Source organism: Nerophis ophidion, linkage group LG11 (genome assembly GCF_033978795.1).
Source record: "Nerophis ophidion isolate RoL-2023_Sa linkage group LG11, RoL_Noph_v1.0, whole genome shotgun sequence".
Lineage (NCBI taxonomy): Eukaryota > Metazoa > Chordata > Actinopteri > Syngnathiformes > Syngnathidae > Nerophis > Nerophis ophidion.
In genome coordinates this window covers 53,211,978-53,227,489 of record NC_084621.1, presented here as the reverse complement: position 1 = coordinate 53,227,489, position 15,512 = coordinate 53,211,978, and the positions used below count along the sequence as shown (strand labels likewise).

At 42.7% G+C, this 15,512-nt stretch overlaps 1 protein-coding gene across 2 annotated transcripts in view; it reads left to right on the top strand.

The window, feature by feature from the left end:
- Positions 1 to 15,512, top strand: part of LOC133562239 (CUB and sushi domain-containing protein 3-like) — a 673,567-nt gene that overhangs the window by 281,933 nt on the left and 376,122 nt on the right. For both annotated transcript variants that reach the window (XM_061916244.1, XM_061916243.1), the window contains exons 19-20: positions 11,321 to 11,437; positions 13,393 to 13,608. In XM_061916244.1, coding sequence (XP_061772228.1) covers positions 11,321 to 11,437; positions 13,393 to 13,608 — 333 coding nt within the window. The remainder of the gene's footprint in view (positions 1 to 11,320; positions 11,438 to 13,392; positions 13,609 to 15,512) is intronic.

Sequence of the window (15,512 nt, the reverse complement as noted above, 5' to 3'; positions counted from 1 at the left end):
TCCCGGGAGTTTTTGTCCTAGAAACGTCGTGTAATGATGACGTGTACGCAAGACGTCACGGGTTTTTAGAAAGTATGAGCGCTACGCACACACACAGCTAAATGTTGTCTGCTTTAACGGTATAATTACACAGTATTTTGGAAATCTGTGTTGCTGAATCTTTTGCAGTTTGTTCAATTAATATTGGAGAAGTCACAGTAGAAAGATGGAGTTGGGAAGCTTTAGCCTTTAGCCACACAAACACACGGTGATTCCTCGTTTAAAATTCCTGGAGGTGAAACGTTACTATGAATCAGAGCTCGGTCAAGCGAGCATGAATCAAAATGGAATGTCAACCAGCAGGTTTCGGTGAGAAAATTGTGGTTAAAAAGTCAGTTCTTACCGGAGAAAAGCTGAGCTGCCGTCGACTCCCCTGAGACACTGCGCGTCAACACCCGGCCGTGGACACACCCTTCCGACTATCAGGTAATATTAAACTCACTAAAACACTAGCAACACAATAGAAATATAAAGGATTTCCCAGAATTATAAAACATCGGAATCCGTCCCAATCGTGTTTTTTTTTTTTCTAGTCCGTCGCTATTAATATCCTCAAACACGAATCTTTCATTTTCTTCAAATTAATGGGGAAATTGTCGTTTTCTCGGTCCGAATAGCACTTTTTGTTGGAGGCTCCCATTATAAACAATGGGAATATGTGAGGAGCCCCCACACTTGCGACGTCATCGTCTGCGACTTCCGGTAGAGGCAGGGCTTTTGTCTTAGCACCGAAAGTTGCAAACTTTGTTGTGGATGTTCTCTACTAAATCCTTTCAGCAAAAATATGGCGATATCGGGAAATGATCAAGTATGACACATAGAATGGGCCTGCTATCCCCGTTTAAATAAGAAAATCTCATTTCAGTAGGCCTTTAAAGGACCCCTCTTATGCTGACAACATTGGTACTTGTTTTATAGTTCTGGACCTAAAAATTATGTCTACAGATAAATGTCCCCCAATTATGTCTACGGATAGAAGTCTCCCCAAAATAGACACAGTGGTGATTAATGGGCTTGTTTTCTAATGAGTTTCAGCACATCTTGGAAAACCCACTTTCAGTTCCAAAATGTGGGCGGGACTGCATATTTCGTCGAAAGGGAGGGATTTACTTAAGGTTTGCGTGTACTTAAACATGTGCAAACTTGATAGCACACGCAAGGCTGGTTTACTAAACATGAGCAAAGTGCATTCCGTCTCTTATAGGGGGACTGCATTTTTCTGGAATTTCAATCATTATGACGGACAAGGAAAATAAGTTTTTTTTTTTTTGTTTTTTTTGCTTTCTAACATGTAAAAATGTGCTTGTTCTTGAAAGAGCAATGATACCACTCAATCACTTTTACAAATGTAATGTAAAATGCATTCAGTAATCATCAACAACACTACATTTACGTTCCGTCACCTGTATAATAACCAAACTGTAGCAATATTATTATTTTAAGAGCAAACGCTGAGAAACTCCTTGCGGCGCACTCCCAGCCGCCGTCCCCGTGTGGGTTGCCGTGACACTGGACACAAGACGCATCATAGCAGGTTTGACTGGTGTTTATTAGTTCAGTAAACCTGTCTTCTTCTGGCCATCCGATCGCGTCACTTTTCAGCGCGCGGTCTCTTCCTGCTTGCCGCCGCTGCACGCCTTTCGGCATCCGGCGTTTGCGTCCTCGCTCGTTCCTCCTTCCCCTCTTTTGTGCTGCAACAACAAATGAGCAGATTGAGCGCAGGTGTGTGGTGAACGCACCTGACTTGGCTGGCTGGAGCGTCGCTCTGAGTGCGTCCCGCCTCATCTCTCCGCCGCACGCCCCGCCTCCTGGCCGCCATTGCGGGTAGGACCGGCATTTGTCCGCCCCTGCTGTCGGCTCCTCGGCTCCGTCTCTCCACACTCCTTTTCTATCATAGTAACACATTGGCGTTCTACGGTATTAGCCGTAAAAGCTAACTACGGCAAGAGATAAGCAAGACTTGGTCAACACGAAATGTTTGTAATGCACAACACAATGGAATAACACACCAATTTCTACTGACTGAAAAACAGGAACAATCATATTATAGTATCTGTAAAGTATTAGCCCACATTTCATGTTTTTTTTGACTGAAGATTTTTTGGGACGGGGTGGCGCAGTGGAAGAGTGGCCGTGCGCAACCCGAGGGTCCCTGGTTCAAATCCCACCTAGTACCAACCTCGTCACGTCCGTTGTGTCCTGAGCAAGACACTTCACCCTTGCTCCTGATGGGTGCTGGTTGGCGCCTTGCATGGCAGCTCCCTCCATCAGTGTGTGAATGTGTGTGTGAATGGGTAAATGTGGAAGTAGTGTCAAAGCGCTTTGAGTACCTTGAAGGTAGAAAAGCGCTATACAAGTACAACCCATTTATCATTTATTTATTTTGTACACAGCTGGCCAGACAGCATATGCTGTCTGTCATGATACATCAGGGGTCACCAACGCGGTGACCGCGGGCACCAGGTAGCCCGTAAGGACCAGATGAGTCGCCCGCTGGACTGTTTTAAAAATAGCTCAAATAGCAGCACTTACCAGTGAGCTGCCTCTATTTTTTACATTTTATTTATTTACTAGCAAGCTGGTCTCGCTTTGCACGACATTTTTAATTCTAAGAGAGACAGAACTCAAATAGAATTTGAAAATCCAAGAAAATATTTTAAAGACTTGGTCTTCATTTGTTTAAATAAATTCTTCTTTTTTTTAAACTTTGCTTCTTATAACTTTCAGAAAGACAATTTTAGAGAAAAAATACAGCCTTAAAAATTATTTTAGGATTTTTAAACACTAATACCTTTTTACCTTTGAAATTCCTTCCTCTTCTTTCCTGACAATTTAAATCAATGTTCAAGAATTGTTTTTTTATTGTAAAGAATAATGGATACATTTTGATTTTAATTTTTCATTTTAGCTTCTGTTTTTTCGACGAAGAATATTTGTGAAATATTTCTTCAAACTTATAACAACTAAAATTCAAAAAAATTAGTCTGGCAAATCTAGAAAATCTGTGGAATCAAATTTAAATCTTATTTCGAAGTCTTAGGAATTTCTTATAAAATTTTTATTCTGGAAAATCTAGAAGAAATAATGATTTGTCTTTGTTAGAAATATAGCTTGGTCCAATTTGTTATATATTATAGCAAAGTGCAGATTGGATTTTAACCTATTTAAAACATGTCATCAAAATTCTAAAATTAATTTTAAACAGGAAAAATTACTAACGATGTTCCATAAATTATTTTTTTATGTTTTTCAAAAAGATTCAAATCAGTTAGTTTTTCTCTTCATTTTTTTCGGTTGGATATTGAACTTTAAAGATTTGAAATTGAAGCTATACTATGTTTCAAAATTTAATTTTCATTATTTTCCTGTTTTCTCTTTTAAACCGTTCAATTAAGTGTTTTTTTCATCATCTATTCTCTACAAAAAACCTTCCGTAAAAGGAAAAAAAAAATGTACGACAGAATGACTGACAGAAATACCCATTTGTATATATATGTAGATTTATTAATAAAGGTAAATTGAGCAAATTGGCTATTTCTGGCAAATTATTTAAGTGTGTATCAAACTGGTAGCCCTTCGCTTCAATCAGTACCCAAGAAGTAGCTCTTGGTTTCAAAAAGGTTGGTGACCCCTGTGATACATGATACATGAAACATTACATGCTGCATGTACCATGATCAATATAAAGTGTGACTGACTCGATGGACAGTTGTCTCTTTGGTGCAGCTGGTCAGGGACGCTTTTTACTGTTAAAAATGGATCAGATAAGGAAAAAGAGAAGGTTGTGAATCCTCATTTGTCCAAAAATAGTCATCTACTTTGTTTGTAATCAAATCAGCCATGATTAGAACACACAATTTGTTTCTTGTTTTATACGTATTTTATGAATGTATTACATTTTTGAATTTTAGGTGATATATTCTGCACTTCTTTTGAGGTATATTTTACTATTGTATTGTATTCCTCCTTCTGTGTTACAACGTAAATGTGACAATACGTGCCCTTTTTGTTCCAAGTTGTTTCTTATGTCTTTGACCAACAAGGGTTGTTTTGTGGTATATGAATAAATAAACTGAAGTGAACTGAACAAGTGTTTTATTCCCAGAAGGGATTTTTACAAGGGCTTCACGGTGGCAGAGGGGTTAATTTGTCTGCCTCACAATACGAAGGTCCTGAGTAGTCAGGGTTCAATCCCGCACTCGGGGTGTTTCTGTGTGGAGTTTGCATGTTCTCCCCGTGACTGCGTGGGTTCCCTCCGGCTTCCTCCCACTTCCAAAGACATGCACCTGGGGATAGGTTGATTGGCAACACTAAATGGTCCCTAGTGAGTGAATGTGAGTGTGAATGTTGTCTGTCTACCTGTGTTGGCCCTGCGATGAGGTGGCGACTTGTCCAGGGTATACGCCGCCTTCCTCTCGATTGTAGCTGAGATAGGCACCCGCCACCCCAAAGGGTATAAGCGGTAGAAAAATGGTTGGATGGATGGGTTGTTACAAGTCTGAGATGTGCTGCTATTGAAACGGAAATAAATGTGCTGAAGAATTAGTTCTGGCAATGATTAAAATGATCAAAACACGATAAATATTGTTGTTCATATTAATATTAGTAATTGTATTCTTTTTTTGCACATTTTGTTTATTTAATCTTAGTAGTAATATTTAAAAATGTACCATCATATAGGTTTTTTTGGGGTTATTTCATTAAACAATTTTTAGTTCTTGCGGTATCAAAAATGTTATCTAATATTGCATATTTCAATGAGTATCAATATCGAGTAGAACATTTATGCATCATGACAACCCCGGAGAACCCACAGTAAGCAAAACTTCCTATTAAAAAATTGGAATGATTAACAAGTTGAATGCGCAACCTTCTGATTTTTATCGTCAGCCAACCTATTTTAAGGTGTGCTCAGGTGTCAAGATTTACTGCTGCTTTGACAAACGGGTCATATCCACACACACATTTTGTTAGCGAGTTATTAATGTGGCTTTTATGATCTTGGATGGAAATCATAATAGGTAAATGGTAATTTTCTGATGTAAAAAAACAAAACAAACAGAATATAATGTCTTCCTTGCCAGAAATCCCAATTGGACACTAAAAGCTATATGAAGACTGTGTAAAGTATTTTGAAACCTCTAAAACGACAATCTTCAATGACTAATTCCATAATTAATTTACCTAATGCACATCTATTTACACAACCGTCACTTTATCTTGATTTTCCTTTTGATTAAACGTCTAAAAATGAGAGTCCAGAAATCTACAATTTTCTTCCAGCCCATCCGTTTGCCGAGGAATTGATGCAGTATATTTTTTTCACTTTCTCAATGTGTTTTGAGACTAATTTAATAATGCTGTGTTGTTTATCTCTAATTCAATTCAATATGGTTGAAGCTGTCTTCCATGTCTTTCAACTTCACTATTTCTTCTTGGAGACTACCTCGACCTTGGATTTCTTCTACATCCTCCTACTCTGCATTCATTTGCTACTGTTTGCTTGCCTTGCTAGCGATCGTTGGCAAACCTAGCTTGTGTTTGGATTACTGCCATTACTAATACCTTTAATTTTTCTAATAACGACTAATCTATTGAAGTACATTTTCTCGTGTCACATCGCCGAGGCATGCTACTTTTGAAGTGGTCATATATAAACAACAAGCGCTCTAAATGGTAAACAATTTTAACAAAGGGTCAGGTAAGATAAAGTGCAAGCTCAACAGTAAAGTAGGCAGGCAGGCAGAAACTCGAGAGGCACTTGTTTAAGATCAATGGTCACTCTCTCCAACACTGCCCATTGTCAGTAGCTCACTAGTCATGCATTTCCGGCCTACACAATAATAACGCTATGTGTCACATCCGGTCCAGCTGTGCTTGCAGAAAATGATCTTACACTTTATCAAATGTTGATTAATGTTTCCATCAAAATACAGTAAAAGCTTTGGTATCAGTGATACTCATTGCGCAGTTCACTATTTTTAAGATGCAGGTCACTAGGGATGTATATTGTCAGGATATGATCGATACATCACCAATATTGATATTCCTGGTATTCATCAATACTCTTATCGGTGCTACAATAAATGTAATTGGTGTAAGAAAAGATTTGGAAAAATGCATGTTTTATTACCATTTTTAATAGCACGAGAGGTTGTATGCCATCAACATTATGTAGAGGAAGTCAGCCACGGCCATCTGTGTCCCCGGCCTGTGAATCACTCTGAAGTTGTAGGGCTGCAAAGCTAGATACCAATGGGTGATCCACGCGTTGGCATCCTTCATGCGGTGGAGCCATTGGAGGGGTTTGTGGTCTGAGCAGAGGCCGAACGAGCGCCCCAGCAGGTAGTAGTGGAGTGCACTGACCGATCCCCAGATGGCGAGGCACTCCCTCGCCACCGTGCTGTACCTCGCCTCCCGGTCTGACAGTTCCCTGCTAATGTGGAGCACAGGGCGGTCAAAGCCCCTGCCTGCTGGGACAAAACTGCTCCCAGCCCTCCGCCCGACGCGTCCGCCTGCAGACAGAACGGGAGGGAAAAATCAGGCATGTGCAGGACCGAATCCTCGCAAAGGGGCTTCCTAACCCTCTCAAATGCCTGCTGGCAGTGCCCCGTCCACTGGACCAGTTCTGGAGCACCTTTTCGGGTGAGGTCAGTTGGCGGGCTGGTCAAGTATGCAAACCGGGGGGTGAACCTCTATTAGTAACCTGCCAGTCCTAAAAACTGCTTCAATTCTTTTTTTGACTTGGGAGTTGGGCAGGCCTCAATTGCTGCTGTTCTTTCTCCCTGCGGGTGCACCTGCCCTCCTCCCAAGTGGTACCCCAGATTTTGTGCCTCCCTCCGTCCAACCGCGCATTTTTCCAGGTTGGGGGTGAGCCCCGCCCGCCTCAGGGACTCGAACACTTCCTCCACCCTCTGCATATGCTCTCCCTAGCTGCCACCCTGGATTATGACATCATCCAGGTAGGCGGCCACAAATGCAGCAAGGAGACGCAGTACCCGGTCTATGAGTCTCTGAAATGTGGCGGGCGCACCGAACAAGCTGAATGGAAGGGTCACAAACTGGTGCAATCCTTCTGGAGTGGAGACCGCTGGTTTTTCTTTTAAGCTGTCAGTAGCCCTTGGTCAAATGCAGTGTCGTAAAAAAACGAACCGTGCCCAGCCGGTCCAGGAGCTCGTGGACTCGGGGAATTGGGTAGGCGTCAAAGCGTAACACCTAATTGGATTTGGGAGTAATACAAGTACTTTATCTCCCAGTGAAAATTGTCTGAATTATGTCACCTTGTTATACAGGGGCTGCTGACGTTCCTCGGCCCAGAGCAAATTCTCACGTGACAAGTGCCCCAATGTGTGGAGTTTTGCCCTCAAGTCCATGACGTATTGTATTTAATTTTTGCTGGGGCTTGGACCTGCCTCCCAGCTTACTTTAACTAGGTCCAGCACCCCGTGCGGCTTTCTGCCGAACAAAAATTCAAAGGGGGAAAACCCAGTGGAGGCCTGGGGAACCTCCGGCACTGAAAATAACAGGGGATCTAACCATTTATGCCAATTTGGTTTGTCCTCGTGCACAAACTTTCGGATTTTGGATTTCAATGTCCTATTCAGCCGCTTCACTAGCCCGTCGGTCTGCGGGTGGTAGACACTGGTCCGAATGGATTTGATCTCCAATAATCCGTACAGCTCCTTTGTTGTGTGTGACGTCAAGGACGTGCCTCTTTCGGGATTTCGACTCGGGAGACGACCTGAAACAGCGCTTGCGCTACACTCTTTGCAGAGATAGACCACACCGGTACTGCTTCGGGATAGCGAGTTGCGTAATCCGCCAGGACTAGCGCAAAACAATATCCCTGAGTGTTCGGGTGAAATGGTCCGACGAGGTCCATGCCAAGCCGCTCAAACGGGACCTCCATGAGTGGTAATGGGCGCAAAGGCGCCCTTGGAGTGGCTGCTGGAATGGCTAGCTGACCATCAATTGCTATCGCTTGGTCCCAATTCAAGCCCAGAGTGTCATCTCGTGCTTAAGTTGAAACTCGTCCATGGGGTGCCATTGGAGGACAGGGGGGAATTCTTGCGAAGCCCGCGCCGGCTCCCCCTCCCCCCCCCCCCTCGGCAACACCAGATGACCTCGCAGCGAAGATATCCCATTTCCCTACTGGTAATGAACGCACCCCTGCGCACTGCGTCACTAACTCATTAAACCTTACCCAATTGGTCCCCAAGATTAAGGGGTGCACTTGGTGCGAACTTACAGCCACCTTAACACTATAATTTTTTTCTTTGAAAAAAATGTCCACCAGCACGATAGAGTGAATATCTCCATGCACACATTTAATCCTCACTCGTGTATCCTTCCCCAACGCCCCAGGTCGAACCTGGCTTTATTGGATCATGGACTGCTCGCAGCCTGAATCCACCATCTCCCGGTGTGTACTCCCTTGTATCCTTACCGGTACATAGTACGTCTCTCCCGGCCCAGGGAAGGGCGCAGGAGGGCCAACAACCCGGATCACCTGTCCCACCTCTATGAGCGGGCATTCCTGCCGCAGGTGACCGGGCTGCCCACACCTCCAGCACGCCTGCCCAGGTATTCAAGGAGTCGTTTGCGGGGGAAACATAGCATCTGACATGGCCGGCACCTGAGGGTTATTAGTTATTGGTCCAGGGTCGTGTCCCCGGCTGGGCCCCCTCGGCTGATGGCACACGCTGCCTGTGTGGCGCCGGCGCTGGATGCTCGGCCGCTTCTGCGGCCTTCTCTCCCTTCCGCATCTCGCGGTGCACCACTAAGTGGTCCTCCGCCAACATCACCGCCGTTGCCAGGTCTTGAGGGTGGTGGTAGCGAACCCAAGCCGATTTCCGCGCCGGTATCGCCTTCAGAAACTGCTCCAGCAGGATCAGTTCCATGACCCTGCCGTCGGCCTCCACTGGCCGCGTCCCTCAGCTGCTGTCCCAGCACGAAAGGCTGATCCTCAGTGCCCGGAACCATCACCTGTTGTCCTCGCTGGAACACCCCCTCCGGTCCAGTATCGCCAGCCTCAGGTCCCGGAACCTCATCCGGGAAGATGGCAGTAGACTGAGCGCCGCTTGCTGCGCTTTCCCCGCCAACAGCGGTAGCAGCCGTACCGCCCACTCCTCTTCTGGCCTAGCGCATGCTACCGCCATGACCTCAAACATGTCCATAAATGTCTGTGGATTCTCCGCCTCAGATAACCGATGCAGGACCACGGCCACTGATGTTGGCGCCACTGTCGTAGGTCCCGCTGCTCCGACCCGCTTCGCCTATGTTTGCAGGATCTGACTTTGCTGTGCCACCTGCACTCGGACTGCCTCAATCTTCTGCTGGCTGGCCGCTGCAACCTCCGCCAGGACCTTCCCCAACGCTGCTAGCGGATTCGGTGTTGTCATCATCCTTGATCAGTTATTTTATTGAGCGAAAGATGTGGAAGTCGCCTCCTTGCGGGTTCCGCTGATCACACACATTCACTGGAGACCGCCTTTCACAGTTGAACAAAGTTTTATTGACCATCAGTATTGCCACGACTCTCGACTTTTCAGTCAGTGTCATTTGTATTTGTTGATCTGTATGTCTCTCCAAGCCCTCCTCCTTATTCTGCTCCTGGCCGCTACTGATAAAGACAACAGGTGATTAGACAACTAATCCCAGCTGGGCAATCTAATCACCTGTCAGCTATGTTCCAAAGCCGGCCCTGGCACACCCCGCTTCTGCAGCCAGCGCGCCGACCATGCCACCCTCCCCAATTACTTTTTTGTTTTACTTTTTTGAGTGAATTAGTATTTGCCTCTGTATTATTAGATCGCTAGGAGGTTCATTGATGAAGTGCATTAGCGGCACATTTACCTCAAACAGACACTCCCATTAGCATGGAATAGTTTGAGGTACTTTTGTGGAGGAAATATTATTGCGCGACAAACTTTTCAGTGGTGTTGCTTCCTTGTTTTGTGATCATTCCAAACTGATTATTATATCCTACACGTCATTCTTATGCGTTGCAGCGGAACCTACAGTAAATGAACGTCTCGGGTCTCCTTTGTCATAATCATGACAAAAAATGCCAATCTTGACGGTCCTCGTGGACAATTTGGAAAGGGTACCAACAATTACTGGTACACAGCTCGGCAGTTCACATAGTAGTTTTAACAACAAATGGTAAATTACCATGTTGTTATGGTAATGTGGAGGTCCAAAATTGGTAAATTTGCCTTGGGCACCCAAATGACTGAATCGTGCCCCTGAGTATGCTCATACAAAGAAATTGGGCTCATGAAAAAGACCCCACATGCATCCATCAATTTTCTACTGCTTATTATATTAGGGTAGCAGGAAGCTGAAGCCTATCTAGCAAAAGGCTGACTACATCCTGAACTGGTTGCCAGTCACTCAGAGAGCACACAACAACAAGCCAAGAAGTCAATTGAGTGAAGCTCTACTAACTGAGCTGCAAAAATAAACGTGTTAAATCCTATATATTTTGTCAAAAAGGTGATACCTATGATGTGATATGACCTTTTAGTTGGGTTACATTGACTGCATGGAAAAATAATTGCCAGTTGGAATAATGTCAAATTAAACCAGTTAACCTTTAGATCGATGTATTAACCTCTATGCCCTTGTCAGCCAATAAGATGAGAGAATTAACTTTTTAATTTACTTTGATGAGATTAGAGGCTTTCTAATATCAAATGATATGTTAATAATCAACATACAGGTCAATGAGGCAAGATATCAAGTGTTTCATGTTTATACAACAACTTCTATCGCTTTATCAGCAAACACTACCTTGTCCCTTAACAGAGTAAACTGTGAATCAAATGCTGCATCAATGTAATCTCCTTTGTATGAAATACATTCAGGATCACTTTAAGGTAATGACTGCAATAACTGCTTTCGTCCTCTAAATATGCTCGTGTCAGTTAATCGCCTATACATGTTATGGAATATACCTTTTTCTGTCCACATATCACTTTTAAGGTAATTTATGAGTGGACTATATGAAGGTTTGCATGACAGAATTGCTGAAACAATGAATGATTTATTGTTTGAGGAGACACAGGGTTAGTCTGAAACAAGGCAGAAGAAAAAAAAAACATTGTGTTGGCAGAATTACAGGTGCTCATAAAACAGTACGATAGGATGTGATGCGACTCAAATGCATTATTCATCCAAATTGCTTCTTTCTCTTCAGGTGAGGGATTTATTGCTTCATTTACAGTTGACTTTTTCCCCAGCAGCATTTATCATTCCTTTTTCCTCCCTTTCTATTCAGCATCATGTGGTGGGGATATTAGAGGACCTGGCGGTGTCATCCTTTCTCCTGGCTACCCTGAGCTATATCCCAACTCCCTCAACTGTACGTGGACTGTAGAGGTCAGCCATGGAAAAGGTTTGTCAAAAACACAATTACTGTACACACACTGCTGCTTGTCACAGCCAATGTCTTTAACATGAGAACTCCATGGCTTTTCTACAACCACCCCCCCCCCCCCAGTTTGAAACTAACAACTCAATTGCAATGCAATATAATAGCCATAGTCATACTTGCCAACCCTCCCGGATTTTCCGGGAGACTCCCGAAATTCAGCGTCTCTCCCGAAAACCTCCCGGAAGAAATGTTCTCCCGAAAATCTTCCGAAATTCAGCCGCCCTCTCCAACTCCATGCAGACATGAGTGGGGATAGCCAGCTTTCACGTCTGCTGTCCTGTTATATAAACAGCTTGCCTGCCCAATCACGTTACAACGTCTACGGATTTTAATAAAAAACTGCACACACAAGGAAACGAAGCGGAAGAACGGGGAAGTTATAGCCATGCTGTCTATAATAGAGTGATTCTATGTTGTCTGTTGCCATCTCCTGGTGAATGTTGGCTATAGCGTTATGGGGTTGCTTTTTGATTGGCCAACGATTTACGTGGTGTTGTGCACCTGACGGCAAGTGATTCTCGCCAGTACGCAAATGGCAGAACAAAGGTTACTCAAATAGTGAAAGGTAAGTGTTGTTTTTTTTTTTTTTGTAACCAGCAAGCACAGTACAGTTAGTGGAACAACTGTGTTTTTATTACTGTGTATTTAAAAGGTGCCATCTGAAATTCAACTATTTATTTTATTTATACATATAATAAAATAAATATATATAGCTAGAATTCACTGAAAGTCAAGTATTTCATATATATATATATATATATATATATATATATATATACATATATATATTTATGCATATGTATATGAAATATATATGAAATACTCGAGTTGGTGAATTATACTCCTCCCCTCTTAACTACGCCCCCCCCCCCCCGTCCAAACCACGCCCCCAACAAAGCCCCCGCGCTCAACTTCCCGAAATCGGAACTCTCAAGGTTGGCAAGTATGGCCATAGTTAAGTTAAAAATATTACAAACTATTCCTAAAACAAAACAAACAGATGGACTTTGACGTGATTTTAGAATGCAGGTTTGGCCTTGCTCACTATGCAGGGTTTTCCACACATTAATTTATTTGTGGCGGCCCGCCACGAAAGAATTATGGACGCCACAAATAAAATAAAATTAAAAAAAAAAAAAAAAAAAAAAATTATATATGTATATTAAAAAAAAAATATATATATATATATATATATATATATATTTATATATATATATATATATATATATATATATATATATATATATATTTTTTTTTTACTTTTGACTCGCTCGACCGCTCATAAAAGCAATGGGACTCTGTCTGTGAATGGAGCTTGTAGTTACATATATACATATATAAGTATGTAAATATTATATAAATATGTATATACATTTGTATATAAAGTATTGTAATTATATCACAACGCCGCGTTCTTCTTGGTCATAGCCGCCGCCGCTGCCAACCCCCCGTCCCGCCCCCTCCGCCCCCACCCCGCCCGACCTCACCACCACAAGTAGATGCCTGACCTGTGGGAAACACTGCTATGTCTCTTCCTTCACAGGACAATACATAGTAATTTATTTTTTATTGTTATACCCGTAAAAATAGGTGTGATTAGTCTAAAAACATTTTTAAAACGTTATAGCAAGTAATTAATCCTTCTCGTGTTTGGGTTGGAACAAAAAGTGTATATTTTCAGTCATTTTGTTAGCAGTTTCTTAAGATAAGAAAATAATATGGTAAGAAAAAAATGTTTATTATTAAAAAAATTGTTATATTCTTGTTGAGCTTTCAGTTTTGGCATGCATTTTTATTTTAGTTGGACTTGTTACAAACAGTGCTGGTATTATTAGTCCACTACATTCTATAGGGTCAATATTTTTATATTCTGCAGTTTGACACACATAGCACTGAATTTTATTTTCTCCTCCAAGGTGTCCAATTCACTTTCCACTCCTTCCACCTGGAGGATCACCATGACTATCTTCTGATAACAGAAAATGGCAGCTTCGCCCAGCCACTGGCTCGACTAACTGGCTCAGAGAGGCCGGCGCCGGTTAATGCGGGCCTCTATGGAAACTTCAAAGCACAGCTCCGCTTCATTTCAGACTTTTCCATATCTCTGCAGGGATTCAACATCTCCTTCTCAGGTACGAGGGCACATGAGGATTCTGTCTGCAGGTGGCTTAGAACCAGGAGGGTTGGTTGCATTGGATTATAAAAGATGCTGATGTTTGTAAAAGAGGAAGGCAGAAGAGGAAAGTGCAGATTCCTAGAATGTGGTCAATGGAGTAAAGCTGTGCTAGTAGGAAAACAAATGAGAGTGGCAGACGGTTACAAAACAACAGCATTTGGATCAAAAATGCTAAGTCTCTATAAAGCATGACTAAAGTAACTTGAAGACTCATTTGTGGGTCAGAAAGGAGCCTGATTAAGGCAGACGGTGCCTCAAGCTGTGCCGAACTGAGCTGGATTATTAGGAGATGACAAGGTCATACAGGTAGAGACAGTCTGCCTGTGATGGGAATAATCATCAAGGCATGCCATGTGGGTCACTGTCCTCAGGACTGAGGAAATGGGGTAGGGTGGGACAGAAATAATGGCCCCCTATGCAGAGACCAATGGGTGAAGAAGTACAGAGAGGTGAAGTGAAATGGAGAGGGAGGAGAGGAGGCAGATGGTGATGCCCAGTGAGGAGACATGATAGAGAGAATGCTTTACGGTAAAAGTGAGAGCGAGAGAAAAAGTATCTGCTTCTTGAGCATCCCGGCTAAATGTTTGCCTGCTGTTCACTGAAGTGAAGAATAACTTATGCAGGTATGAATATTCATGAAATTTACTTTGTGAGAATGTGTGTATTCTGTGTGTGTTTGTCCTTACATGCTCTGCAATTAGCATCTGTAGGTTTCTTGATTAAAATTCATTTATAACCTTTCATGACCTTTGGAAATGTGCCACCTCACCCTGGGGGTAACATGATGTTCTGACATCAATAGACTTAAATGGGCTTGATAAAGAATGTGAAAGCAACGCTAGAGCAGGGTTACTACACATTGCAATAAATCACACCTTGTAGGATTTTGTGATGTTAGCATCACACCATTACACACAAATTCTCACTATACCCCCAAATTATGTGCAGTTTTAAAATATTCTCCTGCAGTGTCTGTACCTTTTCACATTTTGGCCAATCATCATTACTTTTGCCAACCAAAATTGTCCCTGAGTAAAACTCAAATGCACATGTAAACTGTCTATCCCAGGGTTGGCCGCACACTGAAAAATTAAATGCAGTCGGTCCATCTTGTATATTGCAACACAATATAAATATACACACACACACACATCTGTGTATGTATATATATATATATATATTACGGGTGGGCAAATTAATGCGTTAATTACGCGTTAACTCATCAATCTATTAACGCCGACAATTATTTTATCGCACATTTGCGTATGTTGTTTACATGCTTTTATTTTGTTAACGCCTTTTCTTAACAAGATGGCATCTCCCGGATGTACTTCGGCGTGGAAGGGCTCTTGGTAAAGATGGAATATTTGGCAAAAATACCGGACAATTCTGCAAATTTCATGGCTGGCTTACAGCGTGGTCACTCCGGGATCACTTACGACCGACCGCCAGACAATTCTGGATGTGGATAGATCGGGCCGTTTTGGACTGAATGACGCGTGCTTGCTAGACCAGCTAGCTAGCATGGGAATACTTTGCCGGCTACATTCAGCGGCTTGTGAAGCAGAGGAGTATATTTGTTGTCTGTGTATTTATCAATAATGCAGACGAGGAGTGTTGGCTGAGTTCTTAACGTTTACTTTCAGAGCGTGCATATCACAACATACAAGATGCCGTCATGGCGACACAACCTATACCGGGCTACCGTGCATGCTCGTCACTCCTGTTGCATGCTGGGTAGGGTAGTTCTTTTTTTCCCTGGCTCATAACATCACAATATAGTACCATGTATATGATGCGTTCAGTTTATCAAAGCACCAAGCAAACAATCGGAAAATTCCCATCATATCAATTCCTAGA